The 22,338-nt window shown below is 38.1% G+C and overlaps 1 protein-coding gene across 15 annotated transcripts in view; it reads left to right on the top strand.

The window, feature by feature from the left end:
• Window positions 1-22,338, top strand: part of LOC131164669 (protein EI24 homolog) — a 63,743-nt gene that overhangs the window by 20,506 nt on the left and 20,899 nt on the right. For 4 of the 15 annotated variants that reach the window (XR_009139322.1, XM_058122033.1, XM_058122032.1 and 1 more), the window contains exons 4-10: window positions 978-1,030; window positions 10,201-10,335; window positions 10,474-10,537; window positions 10,727-10,812; window positions 10,894-10,976; window positions 13,479-13,555; window positions 16,035-16,150. Coding sequence is in view for 13 of the 15 variants with exons in the window: in XM_058122033.1 (XP_057978016.1) it covers window positions 978-1,030; window positions 10,201-10,335; window positions 10,474-10,537; window positions 10,727-10,812; window positions 10,894-10,976; window positions 13,479-13,555; window positions 16,035-16,150 (614 nt within the window). In the remaining 2 variants the exon portion in view is untranslated. The remainder of the gene's footprint in view (window positions 1-977; window positions 1,031-10,200; window positions 10,336-10,473; window positions 10,538-10,726; window positions 10,813-10,893; window positions 10,977-13,478; window positions 13,556-16,034; window positions 16,151-22,338) is intronic. The other 11 variants (XM_058122029.1, XM_058122031.1, XM_058122030.1 and 8 more) reach the window with 6 other exon arrangements.

Raw genomic sequence — 22,338 nt, forward strand, 5'->3', positions numbered from 1 at the left:
TCCCAGGAGAGAGAATGACATATTGCTGGTGTGGTTGTGGAATAGCATGGAGCCACGAATTGCTGTAAATGTGATGTTTTGTGGAACAACCAAGCCATATGGGATGAACTTTGCGAAAGCTTCCCAATAAAAATCAAACTCGTGTTTTTGACCTATATGAGAAGTTCTTCAAATATGACCATGGCGGTCAGTCCATTTGTGAGTACTATAACACTTTGAAGGGTATGTGGGAGGAACTCAACATCCATCAACTAGTTAGGTCTGACATTGAGATGATTAAGAGGCAAAGAGCAGAGTTTTTTTGCTGCCAAGTTTTTGTCTAGGTTGAGTCTTGAGCTTCAACCCATTCGCCATCAAATTTTTTTCTATTAAATCTATACCATCCATGAATGAAGCATATACTAGAATATATTGTATCACCAAAATGACTCTTAATCTTCTTCTCAAGCTCCTGAAGCCGATTTTTTTGGAGTGTACAAAAGAAAACCCAACAAACATGGTCAAAGCAAGCTAGCAAAGAATTCCAGCACCAGAAGCTAAAGATCAAAGATAGATTTGGAAACTGCTCTATCCCAAAAACATATAACGTGGTTTAAATTTGTCTTTGCCTATGGTGTTTTGGGCTGATATGCTGATGTGACCAAACATTATCTTCATCCACTTCCAGAACTGGTGATCAATGAAAGAATCTCTAATTGAATTTATTTCATTAACATCCTGCATTAGATGTTATCTTGAGGTCTAAAAATATTTTGTTTGTTTTGTTTTAATGTTAATTGTGCTCTTGTAGTTTTTCTTTTTTCAAGGACTAGAATGTTTATATTAAATATAACTGCTGAATATTTTTGAAACTATCATAGAAATCAAGTTTAAATTGTTTGTTGATTTGTTTATTTTGGCTTTTCTTTGTAAAATGAACATTATTATTTTATTAATTTTGATTGGTTCTGATTGCTCAACTCGATTATCCCTTGCAGATATTTTGGTTCTATCCATTGTACATATTCAGCTTTATCTTGAGCAATATCTGGTATTGTTTTCTTTTTGTGTGTGTGTGTGTGTGTGCGTGCGTGTGGGGCTTTGTCCGTCATGTGGTTTGTTAGATTTCCTTAATGTGATGGAAACATTAACAACCCCCACCCCCATCCCCCATGAAAAAAATAAAAATAAAATTAAAAAGGTAAAAATACCTGCCTATATTGTTGAAGTCACTTCTGTTCCACTTTCATTTTGAACCAACCCAGAGCAGTTCAGACCTCCCATCTTGCTAACTAAACAACATTAAGTTCTGTTTGCATGATCATATTCTTCCTAATTCAAGTTTGTGTTCAATTCAGCCATTAGGCAATTTATTTGGCAAATTTAACTTTGCAACACACTTCTGAAACTGATTTATGGCTTGTCCATCCTCTCTTGGGCTAAAAATATGGAAACAAACCATTTCGTTGTTGCATTTCAATCTCAGCAATGCTACGGTTGAAAAATGTGGTGTATGTGCCATCTGATGCAAAATGTTGAATTAACCTCTCTGTGTGATGGAACTGCACGTCATGTGATATCTGATGCAGAATATAAAATACTTTGGAAGGACTTCTGCATTTCCTTCTTTCTTGATCTTATTGGTATCTCTATGCATTTGATTATTTTTTGTTGTTAATTTTATATACATCTTGTAATTGTTAAGGTATGAGCAAACATTGTTAACTGACTTATTCTAAAATAATGTTTATATTCATGCACCATCTGAAGTGGAATCAAGCTTTGTCAGTGATATAAGTGTGTTTTTGGTTGTTCATCGGTTGTTCTTTTGATGAACAACCAAAAACAAGTGGAAAAGGGGTGGAGGCCCCTTCTCGCTGCCCTGTTGGAATTCTTGTTGACCGCGGTTGAGATTCCTAAATCTAACAGTGTCAGCTGGAGGTGCTTGGACTGTGGATCATCAAACACCAGGCCAGAGGAAAAGATTGAGATGAGAAGTGTGTTCCAGTGACCTTTGCCAGATATATCCTATTCTGATGCCATCAAAGGAGGTTCAGTGTTGAGGATAGATTCTGGAATGGCAACAATTCGCAACCATAGGGACTGGGAGGGGGGGGGGGGGAGTTTCTTATCAGGCATCCCATCTCAATGTGAGAAAATCAGAGGCCCAAGCCAGCTGAGCAGAAGAAAACAGAAGCTGTATGGATCATTAAAAATAAAGGCCCAAATGCTAAGAGCTCAAACTCATAACTGCAGCAAACAAGGCCTCTGTTTGAGATGAAGAAGGACCTTACTTCAACAAAGGAAAGTAGAAGAGGTTGATGGCAGAGGTCAGAGGACAATCTATTACCAGGAGAACCTGTGGCAGAGTGCTTTGCTGAAGGGGATTTCACGATCAGAAAAAACATTGATGTTAACACCAAACAAGCTGATCCTTCAACAGCAGCTCATATAGAGATGATGAACATGATTTCAGAAGGAGATATGGAATGCGATTCGCTGTATGATTCAGATGAAGAGATGGGTAGCATATGCGAGTCTGAGAAAAAGCTTCTAGTTGATCAGATGATAGCTGTATTTGATGAAGAAGGATTGAATCAGTTTTTTGAAGCTCCCGACGAAGATCTTGAAGAGGATGGGGCAGATAAGGGGGAAATTCTTGGAATTGAGTTTGCAGCAAATGGAGAGTGTAAGCATTCACTTGAATTCAGATCTTGCATAATTGTGACCAGGTGAAAGCTTTAAATAATACGGGAACTTTGCCTTCTAACCCTGGCATGGGATCAGTCCCTACCTTGTATCTAAGTCGGTTGCTTCTTTTTGTGGTGTTGGGGAGGATCACACTTGGAAAATTGATTGTCTTTCAAGGGACCCTTGCACATCTAAAAGTAGTAAAGGCATTCTTCCCATCCCTATTCAATCTACGCCTTCTTCAAATACTCTTTGTCATAGGGATGACTTTTCTAAGTGGGAGGGCTGTTATCCTAGTTCTAGCGGAGGTGAGAGACTGCCTAGACCTGCAAAAACTTCTTGGAGACATGAGTTTGGAATTGGTAGACCTTGTTGGGAATGTGGTTAGGTTAGGTTTGAGTCCTAGGACGTATAAGAGAAGGAAAAAGAAAGCAAGAAAGGCTAGAAGTAGCAAAAAAATCCGCTGTCTTCAATTAGTTATGGGGTTGGTAAAGGTTTGGGAAGGGTGGTAAACGTGTAAGAATATGAAGATAGTTAGTTGGAATGTGAGAGGTTTAGGTAGCTTGAGGAAGAGGAGTTTGATTATGGTCATTTTGGATAATAATTCCCTTGATATTGTCCTTATTGAGGAAACTAAATTGGAATCGAAAGATAGTGGCGTAGTGAAGACTATTTGGGGTGGGATTTGTTGGAAACTTGGAATTGGGGATTTTTGTCTTCATGTGGTGCTTCAAGGGGTATTCTTGTCTTATGGGACCCACAATCTATTTTAAAAGTTGATAATTTAACGGGGTTTTTTTTCTTTGTCAGTTTTATTTGAAGTGAGAGGGAGGGGGCAGTGATGGGTCTCTTTAGTTTAAGGACCTTCTAGACCTTCGCTGAGGAACTCTTTTTGGGTAGAGGTTTGCTTTATATTTGGCTTTTGTTCCCCTAGTGGATTGTGGGAGGTGATTTTAATGCGGTTAGATTTCCTAGAGAGAAGAAAAGGGGGTGGGGGTGTGGTGGAGTTGGATGTATCACAATTATGCTCAAGTTTCATTCATTTATCAGGGATTGTGGGTTGAGAGTTCCTACTTCAGGGAATGCTTTGTTCAGTTGGACTGTTGTGGGGGAAAGAGTGGTGGCTAGTAGATCGGATAGTTTTTTGTTTTGTAGTGAGTGGGAGGATGAGTTTCCCAACCTCTCTCATACCACTCTTCCTAGGACTACTTCCGATCACTTCCATATTTTGTTGGAGTCTAGTAAGGTGTCGTGGGGTCCTACCCCCTTCAGGTTTGAGCACACGTGGTTGAACCATGCGACATTTAAACCTTTGGTTATGGATTCTTGGGGAGAGGAAGCGGAAAGAGGCTAGGAAGGTTTTTGATTCATGGGAAAATTAAAACGATTGAAGAAGAAATTGTAAACTTAGAATAAGGGGGAGTTTAGAGATGGTAGAATTGAAAAATCTAGTCTTTTAGGTGAGTTGGTGGGTTTGGATACAAAGAAGGAGGAGGTTATTTTGTCGGGAAGTGAGGAGGCTAGATTTGTCTCTATTAAAAATGAGTTGGAAGAGGTGATTTTTCAGGAAATGAGGAGTTGGAGGCAAAAGACCAAATTCAACTGGGTGAAAGATGGTGATTGTATTTCCTCTTTTTTTCCAAAGATGGTAACAAGATGAAAATTTGATTAGGGAGCTAGATTTGGGGATGGCAGGTTTACGAATGATCAATATTTGATCACATCTATTATTACTGATTTCTTTCGTAATTTGTATTCGGAGGAAATCCATAATAGACCAATGATTGAGGTTTAGTTTGGGATTCTATCTTCGATGATTAGATGCATTGGTTAGAGAGACCATTTGATGAGGAGGAAGTTGGGGGGGGGGGGGTTTGGTCTTTGGGATGGATAAAGATAAGGATCTAGGTTTTTACGGTTATAACATGGCTTTCTTTCAAGTTTGTTAGGAGATTGCTAAGGGTGATTTGTTTAAAGTTTTCATTAATTTCTATGGGATTGGGATTTTGAGCAAGAGTACCAATTCGTATTTTATAGCCTTGGTGCCTAAGAAAGCTAGATCTTCCAAGGTTGATGATTTTAGACTTGGTTCAGATTGGCCTCATAAGATTTGTCCCTATAATTGTAAGTGTGATGCATGGGGACCTATGGTCAGTCTACGGCGAAGGCTTTAAGCCCAAAAACCTGGCGTTCGGTCGACTGAAGTCTGTGTATGGTCATTTGACTTCCCTACGATCAATCTATGGTCCCGTCTAAGAATTAGGTTCATATCATGCAGATGCATGCATTTATTACAGACCAAAATATAAAAATTAAATGCATATACAAATACAATAAATGTCTTTGTCTTTTGCTCTTTCTTCATGGGATACGCCAAGCTGTGTGTATGCTTTAAGTCCCGTCTTGGCTTCCATTTTCCGGTATCTTATGTTCGTGCTAAAATTAAAGCCTGTTCACACACTAAATGCACACATAAGATACTGGTGGTTAGTCAGCATCAAAACAGGGATTGGACTCAAAAAGCCAACAAGTTAGAGCTGGAAGGAGGTCCTATCCGGTTATTTAGAGACAGTGAAGACTGGACGGTGTTGTGGGAATTATGGAGGTTCTCAAGTGGTGGACGTAGGGTGGCGGTTGGTGGTCCACAGTTTTCGGGGAAATTATGGTTTTCGATGGGAAGGGATTGATCGCAAAAGCACCAGAGGGTGGAGTAGGCTTCGATTCAGCTAGGCTAGGTATACTCAACATCACTATCCATTTGGCCTAAGTATTGGAAAAAAATTGGGGGCTTTTAAGGGAGATTTGGCCCAATTTCAACTAGTTAGTCTCTTTAAGGGAGCTTTTGAGGGTTTCAGAGATGTCTAATGCAAAATAGATTTTGGTGGCTAAAAATGAGACTGTTTATTATTCACAAGCCCATGCTCCAGGGGCCCATGTATAGACAAAGATGCTATACAATTGATCCACTTCATGCCCATATGCTAATTCAGAAGATTGGGAAAGGTGAGAGTTGTACAGTTGAGCCTCATGCTACGATGGGCTTTACACAGGGGGAGAACAATTGGTATTTCTTTAAGCAGAGCAAACAAGAGGAGGAGAATCAGATTTAAACACATATTCTTCAGCAAAAGGGGTTTGTGTGTGTGAGCAGCACATATCCTATTCTGATGGACAGTGAAATGAGGGAAGGAATGTTCTAAAGGTTAAAGTCCCTGAGAGGGGTTTCTTTGAAGGATGAAGGCCCCAGTATGCAGCAGGAGGCAACTTTGATTGCGGATCAGGTTGGGAATCATGACAGTGTGAGTTCCAGCAAAAACAAGGCGAGGATGCATATGGAGACAAAATTTGAGATTACTGCAAAGGCAACATTATCACGAGTGTATTCTCAATAGGGGCAGAAGAGTGGAAAAGGAGGACTCCTCAATTGAGAGGTATTCTGGTGCAGATGATAGGAAAGTTAAACTTTTGAGAAGACATGCTGATAGCAGCTTTTACATTGAGTAGTCTTTGATCGGGTTGAAAATGATCTACCAAAAATGGTTAGTGAAGGAAATTCTATTGGGAAGAAGAAATGGGGCGATGTTTTAGATGAGAAGATGAGTTGGATAGTGATTTTGATAATGATGGAGGGCTACTTATCCACGAGATTTGTAAACAACTCAGATCAGAATCATATTCTTTTGACCTCATGTTTGGGAGCATGGATTTTGGATCTTGGATTTTTATTTGTGTGAATTTGCACAAAATGCAATACAAAATTTTATCAAGTTTCGTCCAAATCCACACAAATCTAAATCCAAGGCCCGAAATCTATGCCCCCAAACACTACTTGATGAAATTTTGGATTCAGAGAAGGATAGAGTAGACAAGGATGAGTAGACTGAGCCTCTTCTTGGCTTTTGGTTTCAGCATTTGATGGATAAAATGGGTTTGTGGTTAGCTAATTTAGAGGGCAGGAAATCCGCTTGGATGGTGGTAAGGGTATGGCTAAGAAAGCTCAAAGGGAATTGACAAATTTACAATGCTCTATTAACTATGAAGGAAACTGAAAAATGGGCTTTCTTCTATAGTGTTTATTAGATCTTGGATTGGTGGGCTGTTCGACTTTGGGCTTTTCTTTTTTTCTTTCTTTGTTTTTAGCTTTCTTTCTTAAGGCCCCTCGTCCTATTTTGTTTGTATTCTTTGTTCATATATCTTATATATATATATATATATAAAATTTCCTACCCACCACTACATTATGAAAGAACTCATAAAAAAGTTTGAGAAGATCCCAACAGTCCTTAAAAAAATGCCTTCATAAATCCATTTGTCACATAACCCTTATCTCTATCCATTTCAAACAGTGCGCTTCTAACGACTATGCTTTGCCTGCGGAAATAGGGAACTGATCCAGCCCCTCAATCATAGTCATAGCTCTTCCCCCTTCCTCCTCTAAGGAACAAGTTAGTAAGTACACATGCAATGCAGTCAGGGTCCATAGTAGTCACCCTTATCATCCTCTAATCCTTTTATAAAATTCTTCCTCCTCTTAGCACTTGCCATCCGGTGAAAGAGTTTCGTCTACAACCTCCTCAAGGACCTTAACCCAGTTCATTCAACACTTTTGCCTTTAGCTAACCTCTTCCCTCAAAAGGACCTTGCTCAAAGTCATTCAAGTGAACTCTTCTTTTAGCTGCTTCTTTTGAGATAAGTCCCTCCATTGCTAATCTAACTATAATACCTTATTCCTGTAAAATATATTTATTCAATGAGCGCACATCAACAAAAACCACACATTCCAAAATTTGACCTTTTCTTTTTATATATTTCAACCACCTCATAAAACAAAAACCCTCCCATCCTTCCTCACAAACTTACCTGACCTCTACCTAGCCAATCGAAAAAAACAGTAAGTTGTTAGCCACATATTTTCAAATTTAAATGGAGTTAGCCCCACTTCATAGGATTAAATTCGAGTAGAAATCACTCTTGGAAGCACTTCTTGAGTTAAGTTAGGAAAGGAGGCCTCCCAAACTGTATTGAACGAAAATCTATGAGATAAAAAATGGTTTTCTCACTCTCGCTCTTGCTCTATTTCGCTCTTGCGAGATCCTTCATTTGCTCTTTCTATGGCTTTGATTCAAGTTGGTGTAAATTAAAAGGAAGATTTTGGGTTTGCATTTGGAAAAGATTGAGGAGGGATGCTTTGTTCATTTGGAGGAGAGATCTCGAGTTAGGTCTTGGTGGAGTAGGATCATTCTTTTAGTTGCAAGATGGGTGTGCGATTTGTCTTTCATAATCTACAATTGTAGCATTTCTCTTGTGACAAAACATTTAGTAGACTGCTTTTTTGCCCAGTGAGTAGATCAAATCACAAAAGGTAAATTTTTGGAAATGGGAGGGTGATCGACCAACAAAAAAAACTCCAATCTTCATTTTGGGGGGCTTAAAATGGGAAAATTGGCATAGCTTTGTTGAAGCTTTGGAATCGGTGGGAGGTACGTAAGAGATTCCTAATTCCAAGAGAGAGGTTGGGGATGAATTTGCACAACTTAATAATCATCGGACTTGGAAGGATGTCTTGGTGGGTGATTTTTCGGCAAAGGTCTAGAAAAGTGGGTGGCGTTGTGGCAATTGTGGAGGTACAATGCAATTTTCGACGGATGTGGCAGCAACGGATGATATGGAGGACATCACTTCAGCTAGGGTTTCTGATGAGGAGAGGGCTAAAGATTGGAAGCCCAAGAGTAATGAAGTGGTCTTAGAGTTGGGTGGGTCAGGGATTGTATGCATTGCTTTGAACTTGGGTTAGCTGATGGGTGCTACTGGGCTAGACTTAACTATATTTAAAGGGCAGCCTGTTCCAACTAATTTATCTTCTCGGGAACAGAAATGGATGGGCATTGTAAACTTGGTCTTGGGCAAAGGGAGAAGGTGGAGGAGAGACCACCTTGTGGTACCTCTCTTCTGATGGGGGTGGTTTTTGCGTATGAGCGACATGAGCTGTTTTTTAGTGGGAAAAGGGATGGGGAGAGGTGTATATTAAAGATAGATGAGTTTACCAAAGGGATTCCTATGGAGGATGGTTGTCAGGAGGTACTTATGGAGGATAATGGTTCAATCTTTTTAATTGGGCATGAATATGGTGCAAGTTCCAGTAATGACAAGGTGAGGATGGATGGGGTTAAAAATCCTCGGCTTGCTGAAAAGCCAGCAACATTAAAAGTTCACACTCATTGGAGGCAGAAGAGAGAGAAAAAAGGTTGATTTAATTGAGAAGCTTTTCATGGCAGATGGGAGGCCAGTTAAGTTCCTCAGAAAACAGTGTTCTTATTTTTTACATTGAGGATTCAAATGGGTTGAAAACAGATATAAAAAAGAAGGTTAGTGGGAAATTCCTTTGGAGAAGAAGAAGAAGTAGGGTGATGTATCAGATGTGGAGGGTGATTTGGTTAGTGACTTTGATTGTGGCGAAGGGCTAGTCATAGATGAGGTTTGTGAACAACTTGGTCAGATTATTATTATGATTTTATGTGTGCTCATTCCTTGCAGTCTTCATCTCCATTGGAGAGAGGGACCTATTAGTTCAAGGAATGTTGAATTAGAAGAGGTAGAAGGCAAGATTGAGTAGAATGAGGCCGGTGCTGATTTTGTGTCTTGTCTTCAACATATTCTGGATAGAAAAGGCATGCAGTTTTAGCTGATTCAGAAGGAAAGGAAGTCTGCTTGGATAGTGGCAAAATTAAGGTTTGGAAGGGGCAATGGGAATTGTCTAGTTTGCAGTGTGGCATTAATTATGATGGGAAAGGAGTAAGGACTGGAAGGAGGTTTTCTTGGGTAGTCTCTTGTTTAGGCTTAGGTAGGGTTTTGGGTGGTGGGCAATTGTGGTTTGGATTGTGGGCAGTTGTGGTTTGGGTGGTCGTAGATTTTTGTTTGAATAAATTTTCTTTGAAGATTCCTTGTCCTCTCTTGTTTGTGTTTCTCTCTCTCTCTCTCTCTCTCTCTCTCTCTCTCTCTCAATACATCTTCTTTTATAAAAAGAAAAATCTCAATCCTAATAGCTACTGACCTGTTACCAGCAGCAAACCAGGTGAAATGAACTTTAGAAAGAGGCATGTCCCTTAAATTACCATCCCTGATAAATAAGTCTAAACCCTTCCTTCATGCAGGAAGTGATCCTCAAACCTCCATTTCTCATTAGTGGATTTGATAACCTTAAAAGTCTCCCCTAACCACCAATTTGAAAAACAGAAATCATAAACTGCTGCTAGTTCATCCCACCAAAAACACCTCAACTGAGGACAATTAGGTCCATAAACTGAGGTAGTTCAAATCATTTGGTGATGTCTATTGGAGTAGAATTATATATAATATTCTTGTTTCTTTCGGAATGTTGCTATAATTGGTGATTATTGTTGTTTTTTTGTTCTGTGCTTCTGTACTAAGTATAATTGATTTCCTTTCTTGTTCTACATTTCCCTTTCAGTTTATTCAAACTGTTTTTTTTTAGAAGTCTGCATATGCAGTTTTTGAAAGTTGTCTTTCCAGGTACATTGACATTGCTAAATATGGTTTTGTTGCGATGGGTAAATTTGGGCCATCTATGGCAGAAACCGTAGGCCGAAAGGAGTCATTGAACACACAGAGAATTGCCCACGTAGTTAAACCTGCGGGCCTTGGGGGGTAAAGTATCATCTTAGTTGCTTTTTCATGGTTTTATTGAATGGAGTCATTGTTGCTGTATGGACATATTTCTTTTAGAGAGAAAAAAAATTCTATTTGACAATAGATGTCTTATTTGTGTGTATTATTTTTGTGCAGTGTTATATTTGGTATGGCAGAACAAGTCTATTCAGTCCTACTCTTAAGCTTCTTCTTCGTAGAGGTGAAATGAATTCTAATATGCTTTTTACTTTGAGAGTTGCTGTTCATTTTATTTCTTTAGATAATAATTTGTTTGGTGTTGCATTTCCTTGATCATATTTCATGAGCAGGCATGTGTAGACTGTGTTTTGGTTGAAAGTATAGTTACTTCATAGAAACAGACTGACTAGTAATTGGGAGTCATATTCAGGTTTATGCGACAGGATTCATACCCTATATTGGGAAGGCACTCAATTTTCTGCTTCTTTCCTGGATGTATGCCTATTATTGTTTCGAGTATGATGTGAATTTCCACCCTCTGTTTTATATGTTGAATTTATTATTGCCTGTTTCTCATTGGAAACTTCAATATTTTAGGTACAAGTGGAATCTTACTGAAATGGGCTTGGACAGAAGGCTGGACTTCTTTGAATCCAACTGGTCATTTTTTTTAGGTTTTGGTAATATGCCTTTTAACTGGAGTTGATTGCTACTCATCTCTTGCATATGACTTTTCTATGGAGTGTACTGCTTGGTTTTGTGTGGCTAATTTTTATTTTTTATTTTCTGCTATGTAACTTCCTAAATCATAAACAAAGAATTAAAAAGTCCACTGGACCAGACAATGGCTCCTGACATAAACAAAATTTCATAGTTATTATGTTTCCTTATTTATATGGTTCATCTGTTATCAAGGTCTTAAATTTCGATTTTGACTAAAATTTCAAATGCCAAAAGTACAGAAATTTCAATCTCAATGTCAATTTTGATTTTGATTTGGAAAAATGATGGAAATTAGTGGTAAAGCATTGAATTCTTTAGTGGAACTTTAGTAATGATTAAAGACATAAGAATGTAAGTTTTAGGACAAATATGTTATAAATTAAATACATCTTTGTTGTGTGTGAAGCGTAATAGTTGTAAATTAAACATACTTGATTAATATGAATGATTCATAAATCAATTAAATATTATTTATCATATAAAATAAAGATAATTCAGACATGAATGGTTAAATAAAATATTGTTGGTAATATCTAAGTTTCATTTTTCATATAAATTCAAAGGCCTTGTATTCATAAATCAATTAAATTTTATTTATTATATAAAATAAAGATAATTTAGCAATTAATGGTTAAAATAAAATATTGTTGGTAAGTTTCATTTTTCATATAACTTCAAAGGCCTTGTATTGGTCTTTTGTTTAAAAAAAAATAAATAAATTGAGAGAGAAATTTCACTTGCATTGAAATCTTACATTTTAATTCCTAGAAAAGTTCATTCTATGGTTGAAATTTCGAAAAGCTTCTCTAAAATTTCGAGATTTTGATAAATTTTGGAAGATTTGTTGAAATTCCCATGGAAATTTTGTTAGATGCTCCCACCATGGTTTCTTGCCTGCCATTGTTAGAATCAACACCTCTTGACACAAGAGCAGAGCTCTCAGGGTCCAGGTTGAAACCAGGTTTGGTGTTGCGCAGCATGATTTTTCTCGTTGACTCCTCATGTCTAACTTCAGAAAAAACTTCCCGAATCGAGGGCAATGGCTTCCTGCCAAGAATGCGGCCTTGGACCTCGTCTAAACTCCGATTAAGGCCGGCTAAAAACATGTAAACCCTGTCGTTTTCCTCTCTCTTCTTGTGGTGAGCATGGTCGTTCGAATTCTCCCAAACATCATCATTACACTGATCAAGTTCCTGCCATAACGTTACCAATTTGTTGTAATAAGTAGTAACATCGTGATCATTCTGCTTGGATCTCCATAGTCGAGTTTTCAACTCAAATATTTGAGAAGAATTCTCCAGGTACAAATAAAGATCTCGAACGGCCTCCTAGACGTCTTTAGCAATGGGAATAAATAGGTGAGATTTTCCAATGGTAGGTTCCATGGAATTGATGAGCCAGCAAAAATAAGAGAATTTTAGGACTGCCATTTTTTTAGATTAGGCTCACCAGCAGCAGGTTTCAATATTTCGCCAGTTAAATGCTCCATTTTGCCTCTTCCATCGATTGCCAATTTTACGGACTGAGCCCACTTGAGATAGTTGTGCCCATTTAGTTTTGTAACCGTGAGATAAAGGGCTGAATTCTGGGAATAGTAATCGGCAGATACAGGCTTGGGAGGAGTAGTGGGATTGGGCGGAATGGTTTCGGAAGTACCGGAAGAGCTGGTAGGATTTCTTTGGGCGGTCATCGTCAACGTATACGACATCATCAGAAGAGAGAACAAAATAGAAAAAGAGCACGAGGCTCTGATACCATGAAGGTTTTTTGAGAAGAAGAATAACCATTCTTATTAAATTTCAAGAGACTAGATTACAAGATAAATAGCAGAGGAAGGCCACCAAATTAGGAAGGCCACAAAATCAGCAAATCAAATCAGCAGATCTTTAGGCTAGAAAATAGGAAACAGAAAATACTAGAATCTGAAATAGTAATTTCAGATTTTATTTGTAAAAAAAATATAATTTCCTAATTTATTCCCTAGAAATCCGACAGTGGCTTTCTGGGATGAGTGTTAATCAAAACTGGAGGAGGTGGATTAGGTTAAGGTATTTTATATTAGTTTCTCCTATCAATGCAGATTAAATTTTTCTTATATTGATAAGAATCGTTGTGTGTTCGATGAGTAAAATTGTTAAATAAAGAATGAAAGAAGTCTGAGGATCAAGTAGATTTTGTTAAAATTTTTTAAAATATGTTTAGTCATACATAATGTTCTTCAGAGAGTTTAAATGGTACAGACAGTGACATAAGATTGTCCTTGGTGAGTTGTAGTTAATATTTTCATTTCTTGACCTCATCATGCTCTCTCTCTCTCTCTCTCTCTCTCTCTCTCTCTCTCAATAATTGAACATCTTAACTGGAGTTCTCTTTGGTGGCCATATGTCCCTTTCAAGTTCTCTATTCACTATAATCAGGACTATTTATCTGCTTAACTGGATTGCATATGTAACTTTCAGGTAATCCTTGTGTTCTGGCTATTTTCTTTTTCTCTCCACTTGTGAGCTATGGGGTTATGGCCATGCTCTTTCCACTGGTATATATTCATCATTTATCTTTATCTTCTTCTTCTTCTTCCTTTTTTTTTTTTTTTTTTTAAATTTATTTATAAATTTAATGCTTATGTATTGATTTTTTGCTTACATTGTTGAACCATACTGATGATGGTAAATTTATATGTTTGTTTTTTGTACTCGCTCTTCCTCCACGTATTCTTTTCATGTGCACCCTGCTTTAAGTTTATTCTATATTGTTAATCTTACTGTTTTTAGCTGCCAGTTAAGATCCAATGATGTATTAAATTATAACCTAGTTTTAGTGGGGGAAAGTGTAGCCTTTTTGTCCATGCATCCAATCGCATATATCAGAAGCTTATCAAACTGAAATATCCAAGATGTTACCCCATCAGTGTAATGTGAATATCTATATGAACTATGATCTTACCAGTTTGAGTACTGTGACAGGCCAGCACCCTATCAAATTATCTATTTTTGTTTTATTTGACTGAACCATTTCAATTTGATAGAAGTAACTGGTTTGGTACTTTGGTTTGGTCTCCTAAAATGTATTCTTCATGTGAGTCGGGGTTTTTGGGACCTTTCTTCATTTTCAATCTTAGATCTGACATATCCTTAGCAGTGGCAGTGGTGAGGCAGTTTATGGAAAACCCCAAACAACCACAATACGATGTTGTTTGTAAAATTTTGCAGCATCCCAAAGGCTCTCTTGGTGAAGGTTTAATATATAATGTAATAGAAATTGTGAGATTGTGGGATACTTGGATGTAGATTAGGGGGGCTTTGTTGATGATTGAAGGTCTACTACTGAATATTGTGCATTTGTGGGAGGTAATCTTGTTGTGTGGCGTAGCAAGAAACAAATTACTATTGCAAGATCTAGTGCTGAAGCAAAATATCGTACTATGGCGCATATTGTGTGTGAGAAAACTTATGTGGCTGAAGTCTGAGATGGGATTTCTTGGTCACGAAGCCTATGGATAGGTTTTTTGGTAGTAGTGGTACTCAAGCTGCCGTTCATACTGCTATCAATCAACTGTTTCATGAGAGGACAAAGAACATTGTCATTTGTGTGGGATTCTGTGTTGAAAGAAGGTCATCAGGACTCTTGTGAAATCTACGGATCAGTTAAGCAATGTTTTTATGAAAACTTTATTTAAGCCTACCTTGTCTAATGGTTGTTATGAGTTGGGGTTAGGTGATATTTATGCACCTCTGGCTTGAGGGAGAGTGTAGAACTTAGAAGAGAATGTATGTTATTTTATTAATTAGTTTGTGGCTGTGCTAATGGGTATATTTTTGTCCATAAGACTTTATTGTTATTAGTAATATATAAGAGGGAAGATATGGTGGACATAGACCCAAAGAAATTACTGCCCTGTTTTTCTATTTGTTCTTTTCTTCACCTCATCTCTTCTGTTCTGTAATCCATATCTAACTTCACAACAATTATTTTTCAATATTTTCTATTTTTATTCAAAAATTTGTGGCCTAGAAAAATAGTTAAAAATTGTCAAAAAATCCACTAAGCTTAGAGAAAATCCGAAACAAAAACCTCAAAGAAATTGAAAAATCTCGATTTTCCCTGAAGGATTTGAACCATCCTGTGCCATTCCTGTGCATCTCCAGGCAGCTGGTAAAGGCTATGATAGGATCTGAGGGGGGAACTAAAAAAACTGCAAATAAGATGATAGATAGCGGTAAGAGAGAAAAAGGAGGGAGGTTTTTTAGGAGGGTCTAGGCTGGTTCTTGAAGTCTCAGGTCTTGATTGTTCACTTCATATTGATACTGGATCTTCTTGGTTCGCTTCATATTGATACCAAAAAGTAAAATAGAGGGAAAGAACACGCAAAAAAGCTTCAAAAGATAAGTTAAAGGAAGAGAAAGAAAAGATGAGAGGAGAGAGGCTCTCTGGAGTGGCTCTGCCCCACCCTTCCTCAGAGGCTAGGATAATCCCAAGTCACTTTTCATTGACCTCAGAAAGTAAAATAAAGAAAGAGAATAGAAGAGCATTGGAAAACCAATATAATTAGAGAGAGAAAGAGGAACACAAACAGGAGGAGAGAGAAAATGGAGAATAAGGTAAAAAGGGTTTCTAGGAAGGAATATAGCTCCTGACAAAATGGTCTATTGACATTACCTAATATAAACAAATATTAAATAAAATATATTTTAAGCAGCATTTAATACATAAAATTTTTTTTATGTAAATAATATTTTCATGTTTGCTCTAAGAAACATTTAATATACAGTTATACAATATTTAATGCAGATGGCATTTAATATCTGAGCCACATGGCAACATCATAACAACCACCTTAGTAGGCAACTGAGTTCAAATATTTTTCCACATGGGCAATCCTGAATGATTTTTTGCTGCCACCGTTGAATTCATTTTTTTTTTATCTTCCTGGAATTGTAGAGCTTTGGAAACTTGGTGAAAATTGGCATGTGTTTCTACATTTTCTTGAATTGGATTGTAACAGATATGTTTTACAGTTCGTTCTGACAGCAACAGGCTCTGAGGCTGAAAACGTTATTGCTTCTCAAAGAAGAAAATGTGAAGGTGCTGAATTGGGCAGGCTTCCAATATTTTATGCAGCCAATACTTTATCGTAAGTTAGCATATTCACTTTTATTTTTATTTATTTATTTATTTATTTTTTGCATACCGAAAGAAGAGATTCCATTAGTAGATTAAGAATTCAATAAAGGAGAATGAGACATCTCCCAATAAAATCTGGAATATACCTGAAGGAAAATCTAAAAACACTAAAAGAAAGAAAAGAAAGCAAACAAAACCATGGTTGCCAACAGATTACTTCATTCTTGCTGAACTTCCAGAAAGTCCGCACCGTATACCCAAACCCAACACACCACATTGATGCCATATAATGAATCTTTTTCCAAACCAGCAACCAATTTGACTTTTTCCTCAAAAAGATCCGTGCATTATGCTCCAACCATAAACCCCTGTAACACTGCAAAGAAATCACATTCCCGTAACGCAGCTTTATCCTTCCTCCTTCCAAAACCCACAATGAAATTTCCAAAAGTTCTTCCACTGATACTAGACAAACCCAACTTTCTCCCAAAACACGAAATAAGTTGTTCCATATCCTCCATGCCGAATCATAATGGGAAAAATTTATGAGATGTGGTCCCTGAATTATTATAGCAAAGCATACAAACATTTGGAGAAAGTGCCTTCAATAGTCTCCTAATTTGCAACAATTTCACTGTATTGATTCTATTAAGCACAGCCCAACAGGTAAAAGCCTTAATTTTTGGGGGTACTTTGGCCTTCCAATAATAGAATAAAGAGGAAAAGGGGAAATAGAATGGGTCAAGAACTCACAAAATGATTTACAAGAATATATCCCAAAATGATCCAAGGACCAAGAACGAGCACCCCCCCCCCCTCTCTGAAGAAACATGACAATTATACAATAACATCTATAGAGGACAGCTCAACCAACTCTCTGTCATCAAGAGGTCTCCTAAAATGAACCCAAGAAGCCAAGGGACTATCTGATTCACTAATAAAGAAAGAAATAATGCTATTTTGGCATGAGCTCAAACAGAGGAGTTGAGGAAAAGATGTGGATAAGACACTATTTCCTAACCGTCTTTCCAAAAATGAATGCAAGAACCCCTTCCCACCAAAAAATAATGTAAGGAGTGAACAAAGGATAAATCGGAGAAATAGATCTTTTTGGACACTCCTAAGAACATTGAAATCTAGCATTGGTATCCCACTCATTCTCATTCAACCCAAACTTGCATCTAATGACTCTATACCAAGCGAAGAATCTTCAAGGGGAGAACACCATAGCCATTTAGCTAAGAGAGCAGTGTTTTTAGATACCAACTTTCCAAGACCCAACCCACCCTTCAATTTTGATTTGCACGCCACATCCCAACTCCCTAAATGATCCATATAACCCCCAACTATAGACCACAAGAAAACTTTCATGATCTTCTTAATCTTGCTAGCAATCCTGTAGAAATCCTGAGTATCTTGGAGTGATTTAGGGGCTATTTATGTGGAGAATTGTATATTATTAAGAGAGATTATTCTAGGAGATTGTTTCCATTTTTAGCATACCCGATTGTATTATAAGTAGTGTATTAGCTTGTACAAAGAATTATCAAGAAATACAGAAATTATTCATTCTGATTTCATGGTATCAGAGCTAGGAGATTAAACCTAGCTATCAATGGTGGAAACCGCCGGCCAAAGTAGAGGTTCGATGACCTTTGAATCTCATGAGGGTGAGAATGAAGCTATCTCCACCATGGGCTCAACATGTCTCGACAACTCGTCCTTCCAGCTCACGGTGGAGAAGATGAATGGCAAGAAGTTCTGAGAATGGGCACAATCGATCAAACTTGTGATCGATGGCAAGGGAAAGTTGGGATTTCTTACCGGAGAGACATGGAGTCCTGCCCCAACCGAAGTTGCCGCCCTTCAGAAATGGAAATTGGAGAACTCCATGGTCATGGCGTGGCTGGTGAACTCCATGAAGCTGTCGATTGGGAGGACTTATCTTTTCTTGCCGTCGGCGAAGGAAGTCTGGGATGCCGTCCGTGAGACCTACTCCGACGTTGAGAACTCCTCCATCACTCTACATAGCATTTCGCAAAGGCAGTTGCCCAGACCAACCACACCCATCCCCATGGATTCCTCTTCGTCACTCGGCGTCGTCGCTGCATTTGGCCATGGCCACCTTGATCGTTGCCTCTGTCATGGCCATCTCCGCCTTCTACATTCACAAGCGCAGCGTTGACTAGGTCCTCCGCCACCTCATTGACATCCGACGCAAGCTTCCTCTCGATAACGCTGACCGTCGCTCCGCGTTGAGAAGAAGAAGAAGAAGAAGAAGAGCTTCATCTTCCACAAATATTTCTTCGGGTTCTTTAGCCCAAAGAGGTAATTTTTTGCAGGCCTTGAGTATAACCTCTAGATCCAAAACTCCTTGGATTATTTATTCTGGTGCTTCTGACCACATAACCGATGCCTATCATCTTTTCTCATCATATTCACCTTGTGCTGGAAATTTGAAAGTTAAAATTGCAGATGTATCACCCTCGTCTGTCACAGGCACGTGGATTATCTGACTCTCTGACTCTATCACACTAGAGTCTGTTCTTCATGTTTCTAATTTATCCTGCAACTTACTATCCATTAGCCAGTTAACTAAGAATTTCAATTGTTCTGCTAAATTTCTTCCCTCTCATTGTGTTTTTTAGGACCTATCATCGGGGAAGACGATTGGCAGTGCTAAGGAGTGTGAGGGACTCTACTACTTTGAGGAGGCTAATGTGAGTGAACAATGTCAAACTGCTATTTGTGATTCTACATCTGTTTCTAGGAATAGTGAGATTTTGTTATGACATTTTAGGATGGGTCATCCAAATTTTCAATATTTAAGACGTTTATTTCCTTCCATTTGTTCAAATACGACGTCTTCTGATTTTCAGTGTAAGATTTGTGAACTTGCAGAACACCATCGTAATTCCTTTCCAAAATTCACATACAAACCATCCAGACCTTTTACTATGATTCATAGTGATTTATGAGGGCCCTCACGCTCTCTTAATCGCACTCACACGAAATGGTTTTTTGCTTTTATTGATGATCACACTCGTATTTATTGGGTATACCTGTTGAAAGATAAAACTGAAGTCTGTTCTATTTTTATCAGTTTCCACTCCATGATTTTAAACACAATTCCAAACTCATATTCAAATCTTGCGTACTGAAAATGACAAAATATTTCAATACTATCTTGGGAAATTATCTTCAAGAAAATGGAATTATCCATCAAAGTTCCTGTGTTGATACCCCTCAACAAAATGGGGTTGCCGAACACAAAAATAGGCATATTCTTGAAGTAGCTCTGGCATTGATGTTCACTACAAATATGAAAAAATATTTTTGAGGCGATGCCATTTTAACAGCTACATATCTCATTAATAGAATACCTAGTCGGGTTCTTTCTTTTGCCACTCCTCTCTAAAAATTCCAAAAGTGTTTTCCTAACTCTCGGTTCAACTCCAATCTCTCCCTAAAAATTTTTGGGTGTTCTGCATTTGTAAATGTTCATGCTCACAATAGGGATAAATTGGAATCTCGTGCCTTTGAGTGCGTTTTTATTGGTTACTCTCCTACTCAAAAAAGCTACAAATGTTATGATCTTGTCACAAAAAAAATTGTTTGTTAGCCTTGATGTCACGTTCTTTGAAACCACGCCTTACTTCCAAAAGCCCTCTCTTCAGGGGGAGAATTGGAGTGAAGATTGGTTCTTTGATTTCTCTGTTGATGAATCTGTGCCATACACTGAGTCTGTCGACACCACTACACCATTCCCTGATCAGTCACCTGACCTGTCATGTACAAAAGACCATTTAAACTCAGGGGGAGATGCAGAAAAACAAAATAACATGGAGATATTTGTTTACTCAAGGAAGCCAAAATCAAAAACAGGGAGAATCTCATACCTGAGGCACCAAGAGTGTTGGAACCAGTGATCTGTCATGTACAAAAGACCATTTAAACTCAGGGGGAGATACAAAAATAAAATAACAAGGAGATACTTGTTTACTCAAGGAAGCCAAAATCAAAGAACAGGGAGAATCTCATACTTGAGGTACCAAGAGAGTTGGAACGAGTGATAGCTCTGAGCAACCATGAGTCCACGCCCAATCCTAATCAGGTAATAGATCCAAATGGCCATGAGCTTCTTTCTGATAAGTCTGCACCTGATGACATCAATTTATCCATTGCTCTCAGAAAACAAACTAGGTCATGTACTCTTTATCCCTGGTCAAAATACATGTCTTATAAAACTCTGTCTACAAAGTATCGTGCTTTTACCTCTAACCCTGACTGGATAAAAATTCCAAAGAATATCTAGGAAGCTTTGGAGATTCCTGAATGGAGGGAAGCTGTCATGGAGGAAATGCGGGCCCTGGAAAAGAATGGAACTTGGGATGTTATGAATTTTCCAAGAGGGAAGAAGCTAGTAGGCTGCAAATGAGTCTTCACAATGAAATATAAAGCTGATGGGACTGTTGAACAGTATAAAGCTCGTCTTGTTGCAAAAGGGTTTACATAGACCTATGACATTGACTATACGGAGACGTTTGCACCGGTGGCAAAATTGAAACAGTTCGGGTCCTCCTGTCCTTGGCAGCCAACTTGGATTGACCATTTCAGTAGCTTGACATTAAGAATGCATTTCTAAATGGCGAGTTAGAAGAAGAAGTCCACATGACGATACCACCAGGTTTCAGTAAGAAAGGTGAAGAAGACAGAGTATGTAAACTCAAGAAGTCTCTGTATGGACTCAAACAATCTCCTAGAGCATGGTTCGATAGATTTGCGAACGTGATAAAGGGCTAAGGATATCGACAAGGGCAATCAGATTACACTATGTTTTTCCAACAGTTTGAAAATGGGAAGAAAACAATTTTGATTGTGTATGTTGATGATATAATACTAACTGGAGATAATACAATGGAGATGGAAAGATTGAAGAAAGTCTTAGCTGCTGAGTTTGAAGTTAAAGACCTGGGACAAATGCGCTGCTTCTTGGGAATGGAAGTTGCTAGATCAAAAAAGGGTATCAGTGTCTCTTAGCGAAAGTATATCCGTGTTCTCCTAACCGAAACTGGTATGCTTGGATGCAAACCTAGTGAAACCCCAATTGAAGTAGTAAAAAGAGAGTTGAAGACTGCGGAATGTCAATTGAAAAGGAGAGGTATTAGAGATTGGTTAGTAAACTAATCTATCTATCACATACCAGACTCGACATCGTATTTGCAGTAAGTATGGTAAGCCAACACATGCATTCACCAAATAAGACACACCTAGAGGCTGTGTACAAGATTCTCAAGTATCTCAAGGATTCTCCAGGCAAAGGAGTCTTCTTCAAGAAGTGTGAAAGCAAGGAAGTAGAAATTTTCAAAGATGCTAATTGGACAGGATCAGCGGAAGATAGAAGGTCTACCACCGGATATTGCACCCTTGTATAGGGAAATTTGGTGACTTGTGGGAGTAAAAAATAGAATGTAGTGGCTCAAAGTAGTGCTGAAACTGAGTTCAGGGCAGTTGCACGAGTGATATGTGAAGGATTGTGGTTATGGAAACTTTTGGAAGAATTACAGATCACGGTGAAATTCCCTATCAAACTCTACTATGATAACAAAGCAGCCATCTGTATCTCTCTCAATCCAATTCAACATGACATAACTAAGCATGTAGAAGTGGACCGGCACTTTATCAAAGAAAAGGTTGAAGAAGGAATCATTTGTATGACATATGTGCCTACCAAGGAACAAACAGTAGACATCTTTACCAAAGGTTTAGCCCGACAGAGTTTTGATGATTTTATTTGCAAGTTGGATATGATCAATATCCATGATCCAACTTGAGGGGAAGTGTAGAAATCCCAAGTATCATGGAGTGATTTAGGGGATATTTATGTAGAGAATAGTATATTATTAAGAGAGATTATTCTAGGAGATTGTTTCCATTTTTAGCATACCCGATTGTATTATAAGTAGTGTATTAGCTTGTACAAAGAATTATTTAAGAAATGCATAAATTATTCATTCTGATTTCAAATCCCCATAGGGCTTAAAAATTGACAAGTAATACAATGGGATACTAGACATACAAGCTTGAATAAGGGCGATTCTACCCCAAGAAAGAAAAAGCCCCTTTCCTACCATCTAAACGCTTTACCACCCTTTCCACTACTGGATTCCAAAAATATACAGATTTGGGATTATCTCA

Source organism: Malania oleifera, chromosome 9 (assembly GCF_029873635.1).
Source record: "Malania oleifera isolate guangnan ecotype guangnan chromosome 9, ASM2987363v1, whole genome shotgun sequence".
Classification (NCBI taxonomy): domain Eukaryota; kingdom Viridiplantae; phylum Streptophyta; class Magnoliopsida; order Santalales; family Ximeniaceae; genus Malania; species Malania oleifera.